We start from the raw sequence: 27,239 nt of genomic DNA on the forward strand, positions 1-27,239 counted from the left end.
TCTGGTACAGCTGTGCATGACAGCCAATCAGCTTCTAACTTCAGCTTGTTCAATTAACGACTGCCTCGCGTAGATATACGTTGGCAGAATATCACGGGCAGTATATATACGTTGCTTTAAACCTGCCCCATAGCGGGCATGCGACTCGATGTCCACCGGTGTCCCATGATCGGGTCACAGAAAGGCAGAACGGGGCTTTTTTTCAAAATTGTCGCTCTATTTTGGTTTATAGCACGAAAAAAACTGCAGAGGTGATTAAATACCACCAAAATAAAGCTCTATTTGTGGGAAAAAAAGGGCGTTAATTTTGTTTGGGAGCCTGGTCGCACGAACGCGCAATTGTCAGTTAAAGTGACGCAGTGCCGAATCGTAAAAAGTGCTCTGATCTTTGGCCAGCCAAACGGTCCGGGGCTGAGGAAGTTTACAGCAAGTTGAAATGGTTAGAAGGATTTATCATCTTTTCTAAGGAAATCCTGACATGGTCCAATCCTTAGCCAATTTCCATAAACCATACAGTACTTGAATCTGGCACATTGCTTACAAAACTTGCTAAGGGCCTAAATAGTACATTTTAGCTCTAATATTTTTCACCACAAGTATATTGGACTTTGGTGCAATAAAAGTGAATATGCAAACAATGTAAACATTGGGGAAAGTAATGCCGCGTACAGACGGTCGTTTTTTGTGATGAAAAAAAACGACGCTTTAAATCATAAAATAAAACAACGTTTTTGAAACTTCATTTTCAAAAACGACGTTGCCTACACACCATCGTTTTTTTCACAATGCTCTAGCAAAGCGAGGTTACGTTCACCACTTTTTTCCATTGAAGCTCGCTTCATAACTAGCTTCTGGGCATGCGCGGGTTTAAAAACGTTGTTTTAAACGTCGTTTTTTGCCACACACGGTCAATTTCTTTGAAACAAAAAACAACGTTTTGAAAAACGACACAAAAAACTCAAGCATGTTCAAATTTTTTTTTTGTAGTTTTTTTTAAGACATAAAACAATGTTTTGCCCACACACGATCATTTTAAATGACGTTTTTTAAAACATAGTTTTTTTTCATCACAAAAAACGACCGTCTGTACGCGGCATTAGTGTAAGACTTACAGGCAGAGGTAGTGTTGGGATTATAGGTTGTTGTGAAGGTGAGTGCTAGGTTTAGGGTGTTAGGATTGCAGGTAGTGTTAAGCCTCGTACACACGGTCGGACATCAAACAAACTTTCCCTTGGATTTTTGTCCGAAGGGAGTTTTCTGGTCACACCCATAGCATACACACGCTCAGACTTTTCTGCAAACTTTTCTAAAACTTTCCCAATATCACATGGTTTTTCTGCTCTTTTCTGCTCTTTACCGCCACCCGTTGGTTAACTTCTGCTATTGTTGATTGATTTTAACATTGGTTCTGAGCATGCGTATTTGCACTTTGTACAAAAGTCCGATGGCTTGCTGTACACACGGTCAGACTAGGCACCATCAGACTTTTGTTGCCAAAAAGTTTGTCCGTTTGCAGACCGAACTTTTTGTCCCGTGAAACCCGAAAAAGTTTGTCCGATGGAGCGTACAAACGGTCGGACTAATTTGAAAACTTGCGGATTTTGAAGTTTTTGGCAAAAAGTCTGACCGTGTGTACGGGCCTTTATAGTAAGACTTAGGTTAGGGCTTTCATGGAAAGATAGTGTAGGGGTTACAGGGTGAATTAGTATGTGAGTTAGGTCTAGTTTACCCTTGCTTAAAAACATGACTTCGGAAATGCTTTGTTAAAGCTCTCTGAAGCTCTCTGAAGCTCTTTGTCACTTGCTTTTGCTTGGTGCTTCGATGAGGCTTCAGTGGGGCTTCGTTGGAGCTTCGATGAGCCTTCCATGGGGCATTGATGAGCCTTTGGTGGGGGCTTTGGTGGGGCTTTGATGAGGTTTTGGTGAGGCTTTGTGGGGCTTTGGTGGGGCTTCAGTGGGGCTTCAAGCAATGGCTTTGCCATAGACTTCTATGGGGGCTTTAAAGATGCTTTTAAGCACAACTAAAGCAACATGGGGTATAATTGTTGAAGCAAAGCCGAAGCAAAGCAAACGCAAGGTGTAAACAGGACTGTAAGCTAACCATTTTTTTTAGTGACAGAGAGCTTTAACAAAGCGTGGCCAAAGCCTTGTTTTGAAGCAAATGTAAACTAGCCGTTAATGTGTGTTGAAGCATGTATAAATGAGCCTTTAGAGTTACAGGGAGGGTTAGTGTTATGCCAGGTACACATGGTCGGAATTTCCGATGGAAAAAGTCAGATGGGAGCTTTTCATCGGATATTCCGACCGTGTGTATGCCTCATATGACTTTTTCCGTCTGAATTTCCGACGGACTTAGATAGAGAGCAAGTTCTCAATTTTTCCAACAGAAAAAATTCCTATCGGAAAATCCGTTCGTCTGTATGGAATTCTGACGACAAAAAAACACGCATGCTCAGAAACAATTTGATGCATGCTTGGAAGCATTGAACTTCATTTTTCTCAGCTCATCGTAGTGTTTTGTACGTCACCGCATTCTTGATGGTCGGAATTTGGTGTGACCGTGTGTATGCAAGCCAAGATTGAACAGAATTCCGTCAGAAAAAAACATCTGCTTTTTTTCCAATGGAAAATCCGTTCGTCTGTGCGCAGCATTAGAGTTAGGCCTCACGCCCACGGACATTTTTACAGCCATTTTTATTAGCGTTTTTTGCAGCTTAAAAACGGCTATCCATGTTAGTCTATGGTCTCAGCCCACCATGACGTTTTTGAGCTGCAAAAAAAAACCCAGGACCAGTGCGTTCTGAAGCTCCAGCGTTAGAGCTGTAAAGATGTCAGACTCCGGCAAAGGGTGTTAAACGTGATTTAACGAGGCTTAACTCTGTGTTAAACCTCCTCCGGCGTTTCTTTCTCTATTCAAAATCAATGGTTCTCAATGGGAGACCATTATTTGAATAGAGGTGGGACCAAAAGTCGGATCAAGATGATACGACTTGCGGGGCGACTCGTGTGTGGAGAATCTTGAAGGGGAACCCAGCGAAGAAAATAAAAATTACGTGAGATTCCCCCCAGGATGACACAAGACCCTTCCGTCTGGTATGGATCTTAAGGGGAATCCCCAACACTAAAAAAAAAAACGGCGTGGGGATTCTCCCAGGATCCATAACAGGCCCTTATCCGATCATGCAACCCGGCAGGTCAGGAAAGGGGGCGAGAGATCCTCCTAGACCATACCAGTCCACATGCCCTCAACATGGGGGGGTTGGTGCTATGGGTTAGGGGGCACTGCTCCCCCCACCCCAAAGCACCTTGTCACCATGTTGATGAGGACAAGGGCCTCTTCCCGAAAACACCCTGGCCGTTGTTTGTCGGGGTCTGCGGGCGGGGGCTTATCGGAATCTGGGAGCCCCCTTTAATAAGGGGGCCCCCAGATCCCGGCCCCCCACCCTATGTGAATGAGTATGGGGTACATCTTACCCCTACCCATTCACCTTGGGGGGAAAAGTATCAATTAAAAAAAAACCAACACACTACACAGGTTTTTAAAGTCATTTATTAGGCAGCTCTGGGGTCTTCTTCCGACTTGGGTGTTCTTCTTCCGACTTCTCCGTTCTCTCCGGCGTCTTCTCCCACTCTCCGGTGCCTTCTCTGCTCTCTCCGGTTCTTCTCTCGCTCTCCGGTGCGTTATGCCTTCTGTCGGCTCTGCTATCTTCTTCCAGCTCTTTTACTAGCGGCAGCCCGGTCTTCCCCGTCGTCTTCTTCCCTCTTCTCTTCTGATGTTGACTCGACGATCTCTCCCGCTGTAATGCCGTGTGCGCGGTCCGCAATGATTTATATAGGCATGGGGCATGGTCACTGGGTGATGTCACACGGTGACCCCACCTCTCATGATGTCACAGTCCCATCATGCTCCACGTGGTGACGTCATAGGAGGCGGGGGCACAGTGTCACATCACCCCGTGACCACGCCCCATGCCTATATAAATCGTTGCGGACCGCGCACACGGCATTACAGTGGGAGAGCTCGTCGAGTGAACATCAGAAGAAAAGAGGGAAGAAGACACCGGGGAAGACCAGGCCGCCACTAGTAAAAGAGCTGGAAGAAGATAGCGTTGGATCTGCAGAAGGCAGAAAGCACCGAAGAGCGGGAGAAGACACCGGAGAGAGCGGAGAAGTCGGAAGAAGACCCCCGAAGTTGGAAGAAGACCCCTGGAGGTGCCTAATAAATTACTTTAAAAACCTGTGTCGTGTGTTTTTTTTATTGACACTTTTTTCCCCCAGGTGAATAGGTAGGGGTACGATGTACCCCATACTCATTCACATAGGGTGGGGGGCCGGGATCTAGGGGCCCCCTTTTTAAAGGAGGCTCACAGATTACGATAAGCCCCCCGCCCGCAGACCCAGACAACCAACGGCCAGGGTTGTCGGGAAGAGGCCCTTGTCCTCATTAACATGAGGACAAGGTGCTTTGGGGTGGGGGGCGCAGTGCATCAAAGCATCAACCCCCCCATGTTGAGGGCATGTGGCCTGATATGGTCTAGGAGGGGGGGCGCTCGCTCGCCCCCTTTCCTGACCTACCGAGCTATGTGCTTACGCAATTTATTTTTACAAATTTCGCGGGGTTCCCCTTCAAGATTCTCCTCACACGAGTTGCCCCACAAGTCGGATCATCTTGATCTGACTTCTGGTACGACCTCTATTCAAATCAATGGGCGGGGAAACGTGCATTGAATTCAATGCAAAACACGGAAAAAAACGCTGTTTTTTTTCATGGCGTCTGTACTAGCTTTACAGCCGGATTCTTAAAATGGCTGTGGGCTTGAGGCCTTACAATGAAGTGGTAATAACAGAGTCACAAGGAAAGCTTAGTGTTAGGATTATAGGGAGGGTTAGTGTAGGGGTTACAATGTGAGGGTTAGTGTTAGAATTCCAGGCAGAACTATAATTTACAGGTAGTGTCAATGTGAAACTTAGTGTTAAGCCTCGTACACACACTCGGTTCACTCGGCAAGAACCAGCAAGAGAACTGCTGGCAGAGCTTTCTTGCCGAGTATACCGTGCATGTGTACGAGGCTTTCAGGTTTCTTGTCAAGAAAACTGCGTAAAATCTCGAAGGGAAAAATAGAGAACCTGCTTTCTATTTTCTCGTTGTGATTCTCGGCAGTGTTTTCCTGCCGATAAACTCGAGAGTGTGTATACTTACCTGTCACCGTGGAAACCCATGCATGCTCGAAATTACTTCTAGGCCTGCGCTGTAGCTTCCTAGGCATAGGTAGGGTGCATCAAGATGGCGGCGACGGCATCGAATGTGACAATCGCTTACTCGTCGTGCACGATGACATCACCGCCTGTCTGTACACTCGGGCGGCAAGAGATTCTTGCCAAGAATCTCATCAGGAAAAACAACGTTTTTTTCCTGACGAGATCTTGGCCGTGTGTACAGGGCTTCAGGGTTACAAGGAGGATTAGAATGTGAGTTAGTGTTAGTGTTACAGAGAATGTTATCATTCAGGATACAGTGGAGAGTCAGTGTTAGTGTTGTTGTGAGGGTTAGTGTTAGGATTACAGTAAGGAGCTAGTGTTAGGGGTTATGAGTAGTGTAATTGATAGGGTTAATGTTTACAGAGAGGGTTAGGGTTAGTGTTAGTATTATGGTATGGGTTATTGTGAGACTGGCCTTAGAACAAGCTGCCAAAAACCACCAGCACTGATTGTCTGCCACTGATTGCTATTGCATCAATGAAAGGCACATCAAGTTCAGCCTTATACTAAGAAAGCTGTAATGTGGGGCAGATATCAATATTTCATTTGTGCATTACAGTCCACTTGTGTTTCTGAACAGCTGCTGGTAGTCGGGGGAGCAGACATATTAGTTGAATACTGAGCGGAATAATGGTTTCCTTTTCAGACATTATATTTGTGCAGATTTTAAAGCTGCGTTTTCAAAACTGTGAGCAAGGTGGCATTGTTCAATAGATGCAAGGTCCACCTCAACTGAAAAAGATGACAGACTCTTAGCAAGTAGCACATTCCACCCACAACTTCCGAACTCAAAACTGATTTCTGACCACACTATATCTAGAACCTACATTTAAAATAGTGAACATAGCATTGAAAACCACTAATTCCTAAATTAGCCCAAGCTCCATAATTTGATACATATCCCCATGGCATTTTTGAATGCATTACCATGCATTCTAAATGCCTTTAGCATGTTTGAATAGAACCATTACAACTGTATTTAGGACTAAACTGTGTGTTTAATATTAAGTAATAGCCAATGAAATAATGTAAGTGATTAGAGGATACTTGCAAATTTCATTTTCCAGTAACTTGATTTCTTTTTGGCACCGCTTGCTTAATTGTTTCCCTGTTGAAAGATGCCAACTGTTTAATGACTGTATTGCCAGTACAGATATAGTCTGAAATTTTATGGATTGACAGGGGTATAATAATGTTATTAGATGGCAACAACAAAATTATATTAAAGATGACAAGAGCAAGCCCCCGTCCACACTGGTCGACTTGTCATAAGTTTCATTTTCAAATCACATGACAAGTCACACCCTAGTTTCTGCAATGGAACCAATCAATCGGTGCGACTCCGACTTTGCGGTGCCCCGTCGTTTTGCAAAAAAAAGTTCCTGCACTATTTTCGGAGCTTTCAGGTGCAACTTGCATAGAAATCTGTGCATGAAGTGGCACAGATGTCAGCCAATTAGCACCTGAAATCCAGTTGACCTGCTACTTTGAAATTGTGCTAGTTCAAGTGAAGTAGCACAATTTCAAAGTAGCATCAATGTGAACCAGGGCTTAAAGTGAATGTCTGGGCAAAATAAAAAATAAATAAAAACATATCCCATACATATCTGCAATACATGCACCTTTCCCCATGCGTTGTCTCTTTATAAATGTTATTAGTGCAGAAAAACACCTGTTAATCCTGTCAGACATCCAGTGAGAATTTAAGCAGAGCTGACAACACTGACTGGGATTTCAGTGCAGCAGAGGCAGAGTTGTCTGCTAATTATAGGAGCCTAGGGGTTCCTGGATTTCAGGTAGATCAATAGGTAATTTTCTGTACTTGCAACATTTTAAGACAGACAAAACATCAGGAAAAATATATGTAACACACAGATATATTGATTTTGTTTTATTGTGTCCAGACATACAGCCCTGTTAAAATGTCAGGTTTCTGTGATGTAAAAAAACGAGACAAAGATAAATCATTTCAGAACTTCTTCCACCTTTAATGTGACCTATAAACTGTACAACTCAGTTGAACAGCAAACTGAAATATTTTAGGTGGAGGGAAGTAAAAATAAAAAAACTTGAATAATATGGTTGCATAAGTGTGCGCACCCTTAAACGAATACTTTGTTGAAGCGCATCTTGAATTTATTACAAGTCTTTTTGGGTATGAGTCTATCAGCATGGCACATCTTGACTTGGCAATATTTCCCCACTCTTCTTTGCAAAAGTACTCCAAATCTGTCAGATTGTGAGGGCATCTCCTGTGCACAGCCCTTTTCAGATCCCCCCATAGATTTTTAATTGAATTCAGGTCTGACTGGACCATTCCAAAACTTTAATCTTCTTCTGGTGAAGCCATTCCTTTGTTGATTTGGATGTATGCTTTGGGTCGTTGTCATGCTGAAAGATGATGTTCAGCTTTCAAGCAGAAGCCTGAAGGTTTTTGTGCAAATATTGACCAGTATTTGAAACTGTTCATAATTCCCTCTACCTTGACTAAGGCCCCTGTTCCAGATAAATAAAAACAGCCTCAAAGCATAATGCAGCCACCACCATGCTTCACTGTGGGTATGGTGTTCTTTTGGTGATGTGAAGTGTTGTTTTTGCCTCAAACATATCTTTTGAAATTATGACCAAAAAGTCAGACCATATCACATTTTCCAACATGCTTTTGGGAAACTTCAGATGTGTTTTTGCAAAATTTTGCCAGGCTTGGATGTTTTTCTTCATAAGAAAAAGGCTTCCATCTTACCACTCTACCCCATAGCCCAGACATGAAGATTATGGGAGATTGTTGTCACATGTACTACACAGCTAGTACTTGCCAGATATTCCTGCAGCTTCTTAAATGTTGCTGTAGGCCTCTTGGCAGTCTCCCTGATCAGTTTTCTTCTCGTCTTTTCATCAATTTTGGAATGACGTCTAGTTCTTGGTAATGTCACTGTTGTGTTATATTTTCCCCACTTGATGAGGACTGTCTTCATTGTGTTCCATGGTATAGCTAATGTCTTGGAAATTCTTTTGTACCCTTCTCCTGCTCCTGACTGATACCGTTTAACTAGATGCTTTGGAAGCTCTCTGTGGATCATGGATTTTGCTGTAGGATGCAACTAAGAATATGTCAGGAAAGACCTACTAGAACAGCTGAACTTTATTTAGGGTTAAGCAGAGGCACTTTAAATGATGGCAGGTGTGTACTGACTCCTATTTAACATGAGTTTGATGAGATGCAACCACATTATTTTAGATTTTTATTTTTACTTCCCTCCGCCTAAAAGATTTCAGTTTGTTGTTCAATTGAGTTGTACAGTTTATAGGTCACATTAATGGTGGAAAAAGTTCTGAAATTATTTATCTTTGTCTAATTTTTTTACATCACAGAAACCTGACATTTTAACAGGGGGGTGTGTAGACTTTTTATATCCACTGTAACTTTTAAAACAATAAATATGACCAAAAATCGAACTGATAAATAAAGTGGCTTGGATAACAGGAAAAACACCAATACTCATTCAGCGTTTCCCCTGGAGGAGTGACATCAGCATCACCTGTGTATAAGTCTCTCTACCTTGCTTCTTTTCCATCAATCACCACAACCACTCTTGTGCGCACACCTTGCTCTGACCATGGTAGAGCACAAATAAAATGCAGGCTGATAGGAAGCTCAAATGGCATGAACAGGTCTTGGTATCCATTTAGTGGCCTTTTTGTGACATTTTACCAATCTCTATCAAAATAAGAATTAATGACTGTCGTATGATGCAAATACAGACCCTTTTAGAATTAAGTTGAATGTTAAAATACAAAAAAATAACTTTCTCTGCTGTAAATGCAGAAGTATTTTTTTTTTTTTTTTGTTATAGCCAACAGAACTATCATATCAGTCAGAAAACATCTTAACAATATACTAAACGTTATACAAGTCTGCAATGTACCTGTCTTTTTTGGTGTTCTTGTAAATGTTCCCTTCACAGTTCTGCAGTGAGAGTTATCTCCTCCACACACCCCACACTTATCCTCTATTTTATTGGATCCAATTTCTTTGTCACAGCCAACTTTCTGCAATAAAGAAAAAGAGTGAGCAAAGCAGAATTACTAATATTTCATGATAAACTGGAATGTATGAAGGCATCTTCACTCATTTACAAATCCAAAAGTTTGGTTTACCACCTTTGAAATTGATGCAACGATTGTTTTGTTTATATCACATGAACCCATCAACTTTTTGTTAACATTTGTTAGTTGTCATTAAGGCAGTAAATTCTGCCAGTGATTTGATAATAATAATAATAATAATAATAATAATAATAGTAATAATAATTTAGATGGTCAGGCAGACAAATAGTATATGAGAAAAAACAATAATGCCGCGTACACACGATCATTTTTCGGCATGAAAAAAAACAACGTTTAGAAAAGTTTTTCCAGCTTCATCATTAAAACGACGTTGCCCACACACCATCGTTTTAAAAAAATGCTCTAGCAAAGCGCGGTGACGTACAACACGTACGACGGTACTATAAAGGGTAGGTTCCATGCGGATGACGCCACCCTTGGGGCTGCTTTAGCTGATTTCGTGTTAGTAAAAGACGATTCATGCTTTTTTGTCTGTTACAACGTGATGAATGTGCTTACTCCATTATGAACGGTAGTTTTACCAGAATGAGCGCTCCCGTCTCATAACTTACTTCTGAGCATGCGCGGGTTTTTAACGTCGTTTTAGCCCACACACGATCATTTTTTACAACCCGAAAAACGACATTGTTTAAAACGTCGTTAAAAATGCAGCATGCTCGGAAAAAAATATTGTCGTTTTTCAGAACCCGAAAAATGATCGTGTGTACGCGGCATAAGGCTGGGTTCACACTATTGCGAATTAGATGAGAGCATCCAGTTCACATGTCAGAAGATTGTGGCCTGTTCTCTATAGAGCTGTTTCATGCATCTCATGATCGGCTCTGGAGCAAATTGCACCTGTGCGTCTTCTGGTCCGTTTCAGGTCTGAATACAGCCAAAAATTCGAACCAAAATTGGACCTGAAACGGTGAACAGGGATGCACCGGACCCCTGATGTGAGATGCTCCGTGCTGCAGTGTGAACCAAGCCTAAAATGAATGAAAAATGTGGCTGTCAGTTCAAGAGTTTTCCAGCATGCACCACATAATATTCACTTGGTTTTCAATAGTCACAAACATTAATGAGCCAATCCAAAACGAATCCCAAGACTGCCTGTTCACCAGTCCGCCAGTAGTAACATAACTGGGAAATAGGTCCTTTAGGTTGCTTACTGCATCACATCCACATCTCACTTTCAGTGAGCTATTCACTAAAATGGAACAGCCAGGGCCGATCCTAGGGTCACAGACGCCTGGGTGCAGAAATGTTTCTGGCGCCCCCACATGGGCGTGGTCATCTTACTAACTCCTCCCCTTTACAAATATTCCAATGGCTACGACTCAACAACAGAGCTGCACCCCTAAGAATTCTTCATTAGTGTCCCCCATCAGAGTCCCCCCCAGCAGGTGTCCACCATCAGAGCCCCCCACAGCAGGTGTCCCCCATAAGAGCCCCCCACAGCAGTTGTCCCCCATCAGAGCCCCCCAGCAGGTGTCCCCCATCAGAGCACCCCCATAGCAGGTGTCCCCCATCAGAGCACCCCCACAGCAGGTGTCCCCATAGATCAGTACCTGTCCAATAGATCCCTGTAGCTTGGGCGCCCTGGGAGCAGAAGCACATTACAGGGGGGCGGGGCATATGTGGCATCTTTGGTTACTAGGAGGGTGGCACTCGGAGAGCATTTCGGGGAGTGCATGGGATGATTGGCAGCAGCTCCGGCCAACCCAGAAGCCTCTCATCACACCGCCTATGGGAGAAGAGGGGGCGGGGCAGACAAGAGACTGCTCCATGTGCACCGGACAGAATTAATTAGTGGAGCCTAGTACCGGAACGTGTTCTGGTACTAGGCTCCGCAGAGGTACCCAGCCCGGATTCTGAAGGTATGCGCTCTTGTCAGTTGCCAGCGGAGAGAGCAAGCGGGATGGGGAACTGCAGCACCCGCTACATGCGCTCCACTTCTGGACACACACAAGGAGGAGGGAGGGGAGCACTTTGGAGCTTCGGCGCCCCCACCTCTGCAGCGCCTGGGTGCGGAGCACCCCTTGCACCCTGCCTAGGATCGGCCCTGGGAACAGCTATTTGTCAACTATATACAAGTTGGTGAACCAACATCCATAGGGCTATTCTGGACTTCAAGACATTATTATTATTATTATTATTATATAGGATATATATAGCGCCAACAGTTTGCGCAGCGCTTAACAAAATGAAGGCAGACATTACAGTTATATTACAATTTGGTACAAGAGGTACATCATTTCCCTTATGTTATTTAAACGGTAAAATATCATATTGAATGAAAACAAAACAACCAAGGCTGACAAAATAGCTCTGACATGCATGGCTAACACAAAATTTCATACACAGGGGAGAAGGAATGGAATTTACAGTAGAATAACACAATTCATTGAACAGTAACTGCATATCAAAGTAATACCAGGGACAGCTTTCTGAATGTTATATTACAAGTTCAGTGTAAATAAATGAATGCAGCAATACTTACAACACACTCTCCTCTCACACAAATGCTATATGGGTCTTTGTAGGAACAGCGAGTCCCATCATGTGCAAGTTGCTTCATTGATGCAATATCTCCTGTTTGTTTGGACTGGCAATAGAGTTGGCATCTTTTATTGGCTGCAAGTTACACACATATTAGTAAAAACGACATGAAAAACTAACAGTGAGGAGAGTTTTAGATTAATAAACTACTAAAAAATTTGAATTAAGCAAAATTACTACCATAAAAAAGTAAAACTTTCAAAAATAGGTAAATAACAAATACATCAGATAGTGAAAATAACTATTTTAGTTAGTTCCTGACAGCTTTCCTCTCAGGAACTAACAGATCCCTTCAAGCACTTCTGGCAGGGCATGGTAGGGACAAAGCTCCAGAATATGAGAAAGAGAAGGATCTCCCCACAAGGTGAGTGAGGCAGAGTGGCCTACATAGGGAGGTAGTAGAGCCAGGTCAGGTAAGAGAGAGAGATTCGAGGAGGCTTTTGGGGGGAGGGGTTGAGGTTCCACACTGTGCACAGCGCACCCCCCAAACCCTGCACTCTGTACACAGCACACCCCTGAACTCTGCACTCTGTACACAGCACTGCCCTGAACTCTGCACTTTGTACACAGCACACCCCTGAACTCTGCACTCTGTGCCTAACGCACTCCTGAACCCTACACCCTGTACATAGCGCACCCCTAAACCATGCACTCTGTACATAGCACACACCTGAACTCTGCACTCTGCTCATAACAGACTCCTGAACTCTGCACTCTATACACAGCACACCCCTGAACTCTGCACTCTGTACCTAACACACTCATGAACCCTACACTCTGTACATAGCGCACCCCTAAACCATGCAATCTGTACATGGCACACCCCTGAACTATGCACTCTGTGCATAACACACCCCTGAACTCTGCACTCTGTACGTAGAGCAGCCCAGATACAACTGTCTCTTTGAGGGAAATTATACTGCTGATGCGGGCCGTAATAAAATTGAGTTTGACACCCCTGACCTAGAAGAACATGAAAGTATGTATTTTTGTACATCTTTCGCTCTTCCAGTGGCCTGGATAGTGTGCCATGATGTTTAGCCCCACACTGGGCTGACATTTCTGCTCTGTCAGGGAGAGAATACAAGTTACCGTAATAATAACACACACCTATATTTGAGAGCTAATACCATTATAGCATTAGGATATAAATGGTTGATGTTCAGTAGTATCTTGTATGGAGTGATTACTAGGCGCAAGCCTCCGGTACTTGATGACACGATTGGACATTTTTGCAGAGTGAACTTTCCCCCACTCATTAAGCTCTGCATACAGTACAATTCTTTGCAATGTGCAACTATTCTTACAAAGTTTACAGTCTATTTGCCTTTAGTAAATCAACCCCAGTGTGTTGCAGTGTAAAAAAAGAGACTAAAAATACAACATCCCAGTTTACATTACATTTTGGCACAGTTAGTAATTATCTGTTAAAAGAAAATGTTTAGTTTTCTTTAGAGCAGCCGTGTGTTTTTTTGCTTATTCAGGGTAAAGAGGCAGGTTCACTTTAGTGCCAGGAGAGCAAAGTAAAGGTAAGGTAAATATATTTGCAGCTAATAAGGCCTTCATTAACCACTTAAGACCCGGACCTTTAGGCAGGTAAAGGACCCGGCCAGTTTTTGCGATTCTGCACTGAGTCGCTTTAACTGACAATTGCGCGGTCGTGCGAAGTGGCTCCCAAACAAAATTGGCGTCCTTTTTTCCCCACAAATATACCTTTCTTTTGCAGGTATTTGATCACCTCTGTGGTTTTTATTTTTTGCGCTATAAACATAAATAGAGCGACAATTTTGAAAAAAATTCAATATTTTTTCCTTTTTGCTATAATAAATATCCCCCAAAAATATATAAAAAAATATTTTTTTCCTCAGTTTAGGCTGATAGGTATTCTTCTACCTATTTTTGGTAAAAAAAAATCGCAATAAGCGTTTATCGATTGGTTTGCGCAAAATTTATAGTGTTTACAAAATAGGGGATAGTTTTATTGCATTTTTTTTAATAATTTTTTTTTTTACTATTAATGGTGCAGATCAGTGATTTTTTTCGTGACCGTGACATTATGGCGGACACATCAGACAATTTTTACACATTTTTGGGACAATTGTCATTTTCACAGCAAAAAAATCTATAAAAATGCATTGTTTACTGTGAAAATGACAATTGCAGTTTGGGAGTTAACCACTAGGGGGCGCTGAAGGGGTTAAGTGTGACATCATATGTGTTTCTAACTGTAGGGGGGCGGGGCTGGATGTGTGACATCATTGATCGTGTTTTCCTATATTAGTGAACAGACGATCAATGACAGCGCCACAGTGAACGGTGATTCCAGCAGGGATCGGGTCCGTGGGTCCCGCGGCCGCGGTCACGGAGCTTCGGACCGGGTCGTGTGCACATGCCAGCGGCGCACGCGACCCCACGGCTGGGCTTAAAGAGCCACGTACAGGTACGTGGATGTGCCCAGCCGTGCCATTCTGTCGACGTATATCGGCGTGAAGGGGTCCTTAAGTGGTTAAAGCCTCTTCATTTGCAAAGCAATGGTTCACTTTGAACCCTGGTTCACACATGTGTGATGTGGGAAACTCAGCGAATCCGACACCCCGAAAACGTATCGCAAAATGCAGTGCGATTGTCAGAATCACAAGGAAAAAAGGATCCTGCACTATTTTTGTGCAGATGTGATTTCAGCCATACAAAATGTATGGCTGAAATCGCACTGCACAAACATCGCATGTGATGTGCACAGGAATGCAGTGTGATCCTTGTGTGAATCACATGCGGTGTCTACCTCGCACAAGAGTGAACCCAGGGTGAAGAAGAACCTTTTATTCATTTTATTTTAAATAAAGTAAGAGAGAGCTGGAACACCTGTCTTTATTAATTTTATGCCATCTGTGTCCCATTTAGGACATTTTCCTTAAAGTGGATGTAAACCCACTCTCATCCTTTCTAAACTACTGCCATAGTGCTGATCTATAAGGATATAGATGCCTCCTGCATGTATCCTTACTTGTCATATGTCTCCCCTCTGTCTGTTATAAGAACTGAAAAACTGCAGGATCTGTGGGTGGATCTGTTGTCTGGAGCTCGGTGGGTGGAGTTGTGATGTCAGTAGACTCCCCGCCCTCCTCTACACTCCCCTTGTCAGCATTTTTTCCTGTGTATTCCTCAGGCCTCGTACACACGACCGAGTTTCTTGGCAAAAACCAGCAAGAAACTTGCTGGGTTTTTTTTTTCTAGAGGAAACCGGTCGTGTGTACATTTTTCAACTAGGAAACTGTCGAGGAACTCGACAAGCCAAAAAGAGAGCATGTTCTCTTTTTCCTCAACGGGAATGGAGAAAATTGGCTCGTCTAGTTCCTCGACAGCCTAACAAGGAACTCGATGAGCAAAACGATGTGTTTCGCCCGTCGAGATCCTCGGTCGTGTGTATGAGGCCTTACACTATATTCTGCTATGATCAGTAACATGCAGTCAAAATCCAGAAAAGTAACCACATGACTTCAGAAAAGGAGTGGGGGTGGGAATTAAAAAATAATGCCCGTCTCCAGGCTAGTGCATGAGATATGTAAATAACCTGTCACTCACAGCAAGGGGGTGGAACGGACTAAGGTTTTTCTCTGTTTTATTTCACTGAACAATAAAAGAGGATTGCTCAGAGCTGGATTAACTCTATGTGGCAAGACTGGGTACAGATGATAGGAAATCTTATACTGTACATTGTGACATCAAAAAAAAAAAATCGGGTTTACATCCACTTTAACTTCCTGTTCTATGGCCAAAACAGGAAGCAAGTGGAAATCCTTTCAAGGTGAGGGAATTGTTGGTTGTCAGCAGATCTAGTGCCACCATTGGATGTCATCCCTTCTATCCCTGTCATGAGGACAACCCAAAATTTGGGATTATCTTTTTACTTTCACTTTCATTGATTGGCCAAATAGAGAGGGTGAAACTCCCTAGCGGGGGCACAGACAGCAATAAAAGCCTGACAGGTGTTCTAATCCCTCTCCACTCTATCCAAAACAAAAAATAATGTTTTACCATTAGTTATACATTCATGCAGCCCGGTGTTTTTCCTTTAACTTTGGTAACACACATTGTCCAACCTAACAATCGATCAGTTGGAAAAGGCCCAAACTTTTACCTGCCAATTTTGATGTTTCATTTTTAACCCTGCAAGAACAGAAAAAGACCTGTTGATCCGGAAATTTCCTTCTGCGGAAGGAAGAGGGCTGAAGATGGACGCTTCCAACCAGCGGGGAAATCGGGGACATTGCAGGCTTTGATATTGTTTTTCGTGCCCTCTGCCTTCCTATAAAGAGCCAGGTTCTGCTGCAGCTGCCAGCCCCCTGAAGAGAACCTGACCGCGCTCCCACCCCCTCCCTCTTTTTTGTTTATTTATTTATTTGTAAATGTCACAATGCTACTTACAGTAGTAGGGGTTTGTCTTCCATTATGAAGAGACATGGCGATTGAGATCTGGAATTGGATCATTTTGTTAAGTTTTACATTTAATGTTATGCTGAAAGCTGTTTTTTGGTAAACTGAATTATTAACATTGGGTTACCCCTTAAATAAACACTGTTGTCATAATATGACCATTTAACCACTTCCCGCCCGGTCAATAGACAATTGACGTCCGGGAAGTGGTTCTGTAATCCTGACTGGACTTCTATTGACGTCCAGCAGGATAACATGCCGGCGTGCGCCTGTGGGTAAAGAGGCTCTTTACCACGTGATCAGCCGTGTCAAATCACGGCTGATCACGATGTATACAGGAAGAGCCGTTGATCGGCTCTTCCTCACTCGAATCTGACAGACGCGAGTGGAGGAGAGCCGATCGGCGGCTCTCCTGACAGGGGGGGTATACGCTGATTGTTAATCAGCGTAGCCCCCCCACGGATGCCCAGACTGGACCACCAGGGAAGCCACCAGGACAACCAGGGACTGGGGCAACGTGGATGGCCAGGTATGTACCACATGGCCATCCACATGTTAAAAAAATATTTGCAATAGATGCCAATCAGTGTCCACAAATGGGCACTGACTGGCAACATGGGCAAAACATAGGAAACATTTAAAAAGTGATGCCCAGCACTGCCACCACTCAGTGTCCATCAGTGCCACCTCTCAGTGACTATCCATACCCATCAGTGCCCACCTATCAGTGCCAATCTGTGCCACCTATCAGTGCCACCCATAAGTACCCATCAGTGCCGCCTATGAGTGCCCATCAGTGCCGCCTATGAGTGCCCATCAGTGCCGCATACCAGCACCGCCTATCAGTAACAATCAGTGACGCCGATCAGTGCCCATCAGTGACGCCTATTAGTGACCATCATCAGTGCCACCTCATTGGTGCCACCTTATCATTGCCCATCAGTGACGCCTTATCAGTTCCCATCAGTGCAGCCATATCAGTGCCCGTAATTGAAGAAGAAAATTTACTTATTTACAAAAAAATGTAACAGAAAAAAAATAAAAACTTTTTTTTTATTATTGTTTTTTTTTAGTTGTTGCGCAAAAAATAAAACTCGCAGAGGTGATTAAATACCACCAAAAGAAAATCTATTTGTGGGAACAAAATGATAAAAAAATTGTTTGGGTACGGTGTAGCATGACCGCGCAATTGTCATTCAATGGTCTTAAAAATTCCCTTTTAAGACCATTTAGCGGAAGAGACATTTGATGATGTCACTTCCATCATCCAATGGTATGGAGCCGAGCGGGGGCAACATTTCCCTCACTCTGCATCCAGCGGTGGAGACAACTAGAGCGTGGCAGAAAAGTGATCTTGCGGCAAATCTGCCATGGAGACCACTTTCATCCAAAAGAGGACCGTCCACCATTGAAGAGGATACCGGGGATGGCAGCTATCTGCTGCCATAACTCTGGTATTCTACGTCAAAATACCGACCTACAACGACCATGAACGGTCCGCAAATGGTTAAAATGAAGCACAAGGGATATAACTTACTATTAATCTGAAGTGATCCTTGTACTGCTGACTCCTACTTTCATTGAAACCCTCTTCCTCAACCCCCATTTTAGTCTTTTTTTTTATTAAACTTGGTCTTCACTTATTTCCTGTAAAGACTGGAAGCTCAGGGAAGCAGCACTGAGAGAGCAGGAGCCAGCCGCATTGAAATTTGTAAACTGCCATCGTTGGGGTATGTTTTTTAACAAACAGTTTACTTACTGGGGAATATTTACTTTATTGTGCTCAATGTGTTAAACGTAACCACTTCATGCAAAATGGCGTACCTTACGTCGGTAGTTTGGCGCTAAATACTGAGGTTATGGCAGCATAACCCAATATATTCGGGAATGAACGCTGTGCATTTCTCTGTAAGATAAAAGTGGTCTCTGCGGCGGATTCGCCGCAAAATCACTTTTATCGGCGGCAGGAGAGGTGCCCACCCCCCTCCCACCATGCTTCGGTCATCTCTGCCACTTTCCCGGACTCGCCGGTAGCTGCACAGATGATTGCGTCCTTTCCCGTGGATGCCTGGATGCCAACTGAGGGGAATATGGCCACCGCTCGGCTCCATAGCATGGGAGAGCGGAAACTACGTCAAATAGCTCTTAAAGGAGAAATTATTTATTTTCAAGTGACATTTTATTTTTATTATTCCCTTTTGGTGTCTTTTTGACCCCAAATCTCACATTTAAGAGGACCTGTCATGCTTTTTTTCTATTACAAGGGACGTTTACATTCCTTGTAATAGGAATAAAAGTGACCCATTTTTCTTTTTTTTAAATAGACAGTGTCAAAATATTTTTTTTTAATGTAAAATAAATAAGAAAAAATAAATAAACCATTTTAAAGCGCCCTGTCCCGACGAGCTTGCGCGCAGAAGCGAACGCATACACAAGTAGCTCCCACATATTGAAACAATGTTCAAACCACACATATGAGGTATCTCCACGATTGTTAGGCCCCATACACACGAGAGGATTTATCCGCGGATACGGTCCAGCGGACCGTTTCCGCGGATAAATCCTCTCGAGGATTTCAGCGGATTTCTCTGCGATGGAGTGTACTCACCATCGCATTGAAATCCGCGCCGAAATCCTCTGGCGATGAAGTGTCGCGCCGTCGCCGCGATTATGATGCGGCGACTTGCGCGACGCTGTCATATAAGGAATTCCACGCATGCGTCGATTCATTACGACGCATGCGGGGGATCCCTTCGGACGGATGGATCCGGTGAGTCTGTACAGACCAGCGGATCCATCCGTTGGGATGGATTCCAGCAGATAGATTTGTTTAGCATGTCAGCAAATATTCGATCTGCTGGAATCCATCCCAGGGGAGAAATATCCGCGGAAACAGATCCGCTGGAGTGTACACACCATAGGATCTATCGCTGGGATTTATCTGCGGATGAGAGCAATAATTCTAGCCCTAGACCTCCTCTGTAACTCAAAACTGGTAACCTTTAGAAATTTCTAAACATCGCCCATGGAGATTTTTAAGGGTAAAAGTGTGTTGCCATTCCACGAGCGGGCGCAATTGTGAAGCGTGACATGTTGGGTATCAATTTACTCGGCGTAACATTATCTTTCACAATTATTTTTTTATTCAAAAAAGTGTATTTTTTCCAAAACAAGCGCGTTTCTGAGACTGCTGCGTAAATACGAAAGTATTGCAACGACCGCCATTTTAATCTCTAGGGTGTTAGAAAAAAAATTATATATATATATGAAGTTTGGGGATTCTAAGTAAAAAATAATGGGCCAGATTCCCAACCAGCGGGCGCAACGTAACTTTTCTGATTTAAGTTACACCGCCGCAAATTACACAAGTTAGTGCCTGATCCACAAAGCACTTACCTGGAAATTTGCGGCGGTGTATCCTAAATCAGTCCGGTGCAAGGCAGGCCACTTCAAATGGGGCGAGTCCCATTTAAATTAGGCGCGCTCCCGCACCGGATGTAGTGCGCATGCTCCCGACGCTATTTTCCCGACGTGCTTTGCGCAAAGTTACGTTGCGCGGAGGTTTTGTGAATCGCGACGGGTAAAAAAGAGATGAGGCGGGAAAAATAAAAATGTAAAAAAAAATTGGACAGCGACGCGGGAAAGACGGGTATACTTTTACATGGTGTACTAACTTTACACTTTGTAAAAGTAGCCCTATCTTTGCGACGGCAAACTAACACTTGCGGCGACTTCACGAAGGGAAAAAGCTTTGTGGATCTCCGTAAGTGCTAATTTGCATACCCGACGCTGGATTACGACGAGAAATGCCCCCAGCGGCGGCCACGGTACTGCATCCTAAGATCCGACAGTGTAAGTCCATTACACCTGTCGGATCTTAGGACTAGCTATGCGTAACTGATTCTATGAATCAGCCGCATAGTTAGAAACAGAGATACGACGGCGTATCAGTAGATACGCCGTCGTATCTCTTTTGTGAATCTGGCCCAATGATTTTAACTTGTAAGCAACAAGTGTCAAAAAGAGGCTTGGTCCTTAATTGGTAAAAAAAAAGCCAAGGGTACTACTTTACTGTATAAAATCCTCAATTTCAAACAGCATGGGGAAAACGGCACAGTTGGATTTTTTCCAGGCTCCGCAAATCATTACTTTACTAAATAAGACAAAAAATATGTAGTTATATATCAGACAGGAGGCTCATATCTTATGCATTATCTTTCCTTTAATAATGCCCACAGCAGAAATACAACTTTAGTGGATTTTAGTAATAATAAAAAGAACTTTTAAAACAAACTACAAGTCCCAGCAGCCCCTTGGGCCTATCAGCCAATCATGTGGTCTCTGCCAGTATAAGGGGCTGCCCCTTTAATCACTTCCTCTTTTCTTTCTGCTCACAGCAAGAAATCAGATAAGTACTATTCAAATGAGTACTAATTATAGATTGATATATTAGTTATTCATAGATTGTAATTTCATTGGGATTCGTGGATGGGACTTGTTCCCTCCACGCTTCTCATCCATTTAGATATTGTCTATATTATGTATTTTTCCCATTTATGGTAAATTATATATTTTGTCTATCATCATAGCTCTGGGGAAGGTAGTGAACCTCTATTATTAACAACGCTCAAACGACCAGTTTGCGGCGTTAACAGTAAACTTCCTAATGTTGTTTTTCCCCTAGACCTTTAATCTCTCCAGGCAGCGCCATTTCTCCCTGGCTTGGCGCCTTTTCCTGTCTCCTCACACGCTCCGCGCGCTTCCCCTCAGTCGCTCGTGTCTCTGGGGGGGGCGTGTCGAGCAAGCCACACAAGCCTCCTATCAGCGATCAGTACGCTGCGGGGGGCGTGCCCGGCGGAGCTCCGCTCCAACCTACCAGCATGCAGGAGACGTAATCTCGCGAGATTACGCCCTCCTGAACGGGGGATCTTCCTATCGTACGCCGCGGCTCCAGTGTGGAGTGAACAGGCTGTACGGTAGGACGTCCCAGAGTATCCCCTGCGGCCCACAAATATACATAGAGATATACTCTAAAAATCGATTAACCCCTTCCGCGCCTTGCCTTCTGACAGATACTCACAGTATCTGTCGATACCGCTGAGCGCATAGATAGATTTATATATATACCCTTCCTAATACTGCACTTCTCAGATACATTAGAGAAACCATCATGGCTGATGAAGATTGCTCTGAATTCACTACCATGCCAGCTGAGGGAAATATTACCCCCCAAAACCCTATTTTCCTTACTGCTGCCCAGATACAGGAATTAATAAATCACTCGGTGCAAATAGCCATGGCTTCCGCCCCTGTATCACAACTGGCTGCACCTGTCATGCCTGGACCCCCAGGCCGTGGTGAACCGCCCACAAAGGGCAAAGCGACACACAAGCGCAAACATGTTCCCACAACATACGACTCCCCGGCAGGGGAAGTAAATAATGTGCCCCAGGCAGCACCCAACCCGGTCTGCCGACCCACTACCCTCCCAGACTCTCACCGACCCCTGAGCCTCGGGGAGCAGCAAAAGCAGAGGCAGAAGTCCGCCAAACGGACCAAACCAGATTCCTTTGTGGACACATCAGATTCGTCCACAGGATCTGAGGCGTCAGACGCCTACGAGTCTGAGGAAGATACGGATTACGAGGGTAGTGGGCATATGGCGCCACCTGACAACGCCACCCCTGTAACCCAGGGCGAAATTATCCTAGACGCCAGGGGAGAACCCTTCTTCGACCCAGAAGGGATTTCTCACCCCCGCTCTGGCGAATGGGCCCCCCTCCCGGAGGTGACCCAATATATTCAGTACTGGGCCCGTAGGTCCGTGGATAAAAATAATCGCAGTAAGCTGAGGGCGGAGTGCCCCCGTCCCTGTATTCCGAAGAAGACGGTAGTCACCCCAGAGGTAGACCCGGTACTTCTCAGGTACCTTACCAAACAAGGTAAATACTCCAAAAAGGGGATTGAAAGATCCTTCCGGTCCATTCAGGATCGAATCCTCGACCTGTTTGGCCCAGTCACCAAAATACTGAACATTGCCGAACAGGCCTCCTCCACGGAGACCCCTGTAGACCTGGACCAACTTAGAGGTTGGGCCCAGAGAACAGTGTGTCTACTAGGCTGCGCCAATACCATTTGCTCCACGGAGCGTCGCCGCTCCATCCTGATGAGGTTGGACCCTCAATTGGCCCACCTCGCAGACTCAGAACCGGGCCCTTCAGCCGAAGGTATGCTCTTTGGCGATTCTCTTATTAAGGACATTAATAAGATGGTAGGATTATACACCAGTCTGGACAAGGCCCAATCATCCCTGAAAAAGGCAGGGTCAGCCAAAATTTTTCCTAGGGCCGGCAGAAACAGGGGCCGTTCTGCCGGTCGCTATTCCGCAGGCAGGCAGTACTTTAGAGCTCCCGCTCAGTATAGCCAGGCTCCATAATCCTATCCAATCCCGGTGGCACAACCAGCCCCCTTCTTCCCACCTCGCGGACGACCCTGGAGAGGACGCGGAGGGAGAGGCTACCCCCGCTCAAGACCTAATACCGGTGAGTGTCACACACCCGAATTCTTGTCACATTCTCTTGGGGGGAAGGTTGAGACATTTTATCCACGCTTGGTCTGCGATTACGGCAGACGCCTGGATACTCAACACGGTGGCAGGATATCAGATAGAACTGTACTCCTTGCCAGAAATGAATGTAATGCCAAAAATTCAACACTCATAGACCTAGAGCTTCAGGCCCTTCTTACCAAACAGGCCGTGATAGAGGTGGACCCTGTCTCCCCAGGGTTTCTCAGCAACCTCTTTCTAGTAAGAAAAAAGGATGGCGGATTTCGCCCCGTCATAAATCTAAGGACCCTCAATCAACATGTCGTCTACCGACATTTCAAGATGGAGGGGATCCACTATTTGAGAGACCTGTTACGCCCCGAGGACTGGCTAGTAAAGGTGGACTTGAAGGACGCCTACCTCACAGTCCCCATTCATCCTGCTTCCCAACACCTCCTGCGGTTCCTTTGGAGAGACAGGCTGTGGCAGTTCACTTGCCTCCCCTTCGGACTCTCCTCCGCCCCGTGGTGCTTCACCAAGTTGCTGAAGCCGGTGGTGGCGGCCTTACGGAGCAGGGGCGTTCGGTTAATCATATACCTAGACGACCTCCTCATAATGGCCCGATCTCACCACCAAGCGATGATCCATGCCACCTGGACCGTCAAATTGCTCCAGGGACTAGGTTTCGTCATAAACCACGAGAAATCCATCTTGACCCCTTCACAGGAGATGGAGTTTTTGGGGTTCTTAGTGGACACCAAACACTCTATACTTCGCTTACCCAAAGCCAAACTAACTACTATCCGCAAGGAGATTCGTGCCGTGTTGTACAAACGGCGAGTATCCTTACGCGGTTTGGACCGATTAGTAGGACTTTTATCGGCCTCTATTCAGGTCATCTTCCCGGCTCCCCTCCATTACCGAGCTCTTCAGAGACTCAAAGCGCTCCACCTGCGACAGGGTCTTCGCTATGCAGACGAAGTACCTCTGGATGCAGAAGCAGTAGTAGAATTGCGTTGGTGGCTGAGTCACGCCATCGATTGGAACGGGAAAACCATCTTCAGCTCCAATCCGGATTACATTATAGAATCGGATGCGAGTCGACACGGCTGGGGGGCTCGCTGCGGAACATCCACCACAGGAGGGACATGGTCCGCAGGGGAGTCTCTGCTTCATATCAATGCGTTGGAACTCATGGCGGCCTTCTTCGCCCTCAAGAGTCTCCTTCCAAACGCCTCCAATTGTTGCGTATTGCTGCGGATGGACAATGTAACCGCAGTCCAATACGTCAACCGCCTAGGAGGTTCCAGATCCAAAGCTCTGGCGAATCTGGCAAAGGAGTTTTGGCACTTCTGTCTGGAACGCAACGTCGTTCCCCTGGCGGAATACATTCCGGGTGCCTCGAACTTGATCGCGGACTGGAATTCCAGATACCTCACAGATTCCAGCGATTGGCGACTGGATCGGACGGTATTCCTTTCTCTGGTCCGGTTGTGGGGGCCTTTTTCCGTGGACCTGTTCGCGTAGCCCTGGCAATAGATGCTCTTCGCCAGACTTGGCCGCGAGGGACACACTATGCGTTCCCTCCCTTCTCCATGATCCTCAGATTCCTATTGCAGGTGGCAAACCTACAGGCTTCAGTTGTGCTGGTCACTCCCTGGTGGCCAACACAACCGTGGTTTCCCCTTCTCCTGGGAATGACTGTCGATCTTCCCAGGCTGCTTCCCCGTGTCCCCCATCTCCTCTCCAACCCTGCAGGAGAACCCCACCCTCTGGTCGTGGATCACAACCTTCACCTCCTCGCTTGGCTGATTTTGGGGTGTCAGGCGCAGATAGCGACCTTTCACGAACAGCTAGGGACCTTCTCGCCCTGGCCTGGGCCCCCGGGACTAGATCGGCATACCGATCAGCCTGGGGAACCTGGGTACGTTGGTGTGATCAACGGAAAATTGATCCCGTTCACGCACCTGTAGCAATGGTTGCTAACTATCTGGCGGATTCCTTTGCATCCGGGAGATCTTATAGCTCCATTAACGTGTATCGCTCTGCGATTTCGGCCTACCACTCCCCGGTAGATTCCCTCCCAGTGGGTAAACACCCCGTGGTGTGTCGTCTCTTGCGAGGCGTTAGGTTCCAACGTCCTCCTCGCCCCAGGTATCAAAACACCTGGGACGTCTCCAGGGTATTGAACATGTTTTCTACATGGGACGACAACGACGCGCTTCCGCTAAAACTGTTGTCTTTTAAGCTTACGATCCTTTTATGCCTTGTCTCCATCAAGCGCATATCCGATGTCAGAGCCCTGGACATATCCAGACGCCAATTCTCACCTCAAGGCGTGCAGTTTTCGGTAGTTCGTAGGACAAAAACAGGGATACAATCTGTATTCTATCCTTTTTTCCCATCGCACCCACGTTTATGCGTGGTTCGCTGTTTACAAGCGTATGAATTGCAGACGGCCCCGCTTCGGTCTCCGTCTCTATCCCAACTCCTTATTTCCTTTGTCGGCCCACACCTGCCGGTTTCCTCGGCCACTCTGGCCAGGTGGGTTAGATCCACCATGGACTTGGCTGGGATTGACGTTACACGATTTGGCGCACACTCTTCCAGGGGTGCTATGGCTACGAAGGTAATCACCTCGGGAGGTTCGCTTTCGGATCTTCTGAGAGCGGCGGACTGGTCTTCCGAATCCACCTTCCGCCAATTCTACTTTAGACCGGAGGAACACGTATCTATGTCGGTTCTGTGACTCGGTTATTAATTAGACGTATACTTGGTTGTTACTGTATTTATATCTATGTATGACTTTGAACTTGCATAAGATATGAGCCTCCTGTCTGATATATAAATTGAGATTTTCCTAGCTTGTGACGGAAAATATTAGTTATATGAAGACAGGAGGCGAGTATCTTCCCTCCCGACCCAACCCTATCATGGTCTTTCTTCTCATATTGTTCCAGGTTATTGAGGACCGCAACACGCGAGCCACAGGCTGAGCAGTTTTCCGGAGGGATCTCCTTTGTTGTCCCCGTTGGGACCTCTACTTACTCGACTCACCGAATCCAAATCGTTGATGGTCAGAAGACTAGTTGGAATTGAAGTCGCGGTTTCAAGTCTTTGGCAGTTCGCTCCAAGAAAGAGGAAGTGATTAAAGGGGCAGCCCCTTATATACTGGCAGAGACCACGTGATTGGCTGATAGGCCCAAGGGGCTGCTGGGACTTGTAGTTTGTTTTAAAAGTTATTTTTATTATTACTAAAATCCACTAAAGTTGTATTTCTGCTGTGGGCATTATTAAAGGAAAGATAATGCATAAGATACTCGCCTCCTGTCTTCATATAACTAATATTTTCCGTCACAAGCTAAGAAAAACTCAATTTATACTTTGTAGTTAGTGAGTAATAATTTAGTTATACTCCCATAAACTCAGCTATGTAAAAAGGTTAACCCCCCTCCATTTTTCAATTATAATCCATTTGTTATATCAACTTCGTTTTGTTTTTACCTCTAAGTCTATGGTATGTTTAAACAAATATTATGGTACTTTAAGGCCGGGTACACACGGACAAACATGTATGGTGAAAGCGGTCCGTCGGACCGTTTCCACCATACATGTCTGCCAGAGGGCTTCTGTACGATGGTTGTACACACCATCGTACAGAAGTCCGCGCGTAAACAATACGCGGGGCGTGTCCGCGGTGTCGCCGCGTCGATGACGCGGTGTCGCCGCGACAATGACGCGGCGACGTGGGCGGCCCGCCTTTAAAATGCTTCCACGCATGCGTCGAAGTCATTCGACGCATGCGAGGGACGGCGGGCGCCTGGACATGTACGGTAGGTCTGTACTGACGACCGTACATGTCCGAGCGGGCTGAATTCCAGCGGACTGTTTTAAAACAAGTCCAGGAATATTTGTCTGCTGGGAAAAGGCCCGGCGGGCAAATGTTTGCTGGAATTCGGCCCGCTCGCGCCCACACACGACCAAACATGTCTGCTGAAACTGGCCTGCGGGCCAGTTTCAGCAGACATGTTTGCTCGTGAGTATGGGGCCTTAGTGTTCAGACAAATTCTCTGCTCAAGTGAACTTACTAGCTTGATGTTTATAAGATAACTTAAACTATTTCTGTAGATTCGTCATGCAGAGAGCAGTACATAAAACAAAGACCTGAAACACACAGATATCACAAACGGGTCTAACTTTTTGGTCTATAATTATTTGTTATAGTTGAATGCAGTGGCGGCTGGTGGTATATTTTGGTGGGGGGGGGGGGGGGGGTCAAACAATGCACCCACAGCCCCCCTCCCATGTTTGTTCGATATGTCTTGCACTCC

At 45.2% G+C, this 27,239-nt stretch overlaps 1 protein-coding gene across 2 annotated transcripts in view; it reads right to left on the bottom strand.

Annotated features, from left to right (window-relative positions):
- Positions 1-27,239, bottom strand: part of ADAMTS3 (ADAM metallopeptidase with thrombospondin type 1 motif 3) — a 332,671-nt gene that overhangs the window by 93,501 nt on the left and 211,931 nt on the right. For both annotated transcript variants that reach the window (XM_040326191.1, XM_040326182.1), the window contains exons 14-15: positions 11,869-12,002; positions 9,185-9,308 (exon numbers count right to left, since the gene is read on the bottom strand). In XM_040326191.1, coding sequence (XP_040182125.1) covers positions 9,185-9,308; positions 11,869-12,002 — 258 coding nt within the window. The remainder of the gene's footprint in view (positions 1-9,184; positions 9,309-11,868; positions 12,003-27,239) is intronic.

Source organism: Rana temporaria, chromosome 1, assembly GCF_905171775.1.
Source record: "Rana temporaria chromosome 1, aRanTem1.1, whole genome shotgun sequence".
In the NCBI taxonomy this organism is placed as follows: Eukaryota; Metazoa; Chordata; class Amphibia; order Anura; family Ranidae; genus Rana; species Rana temporaria.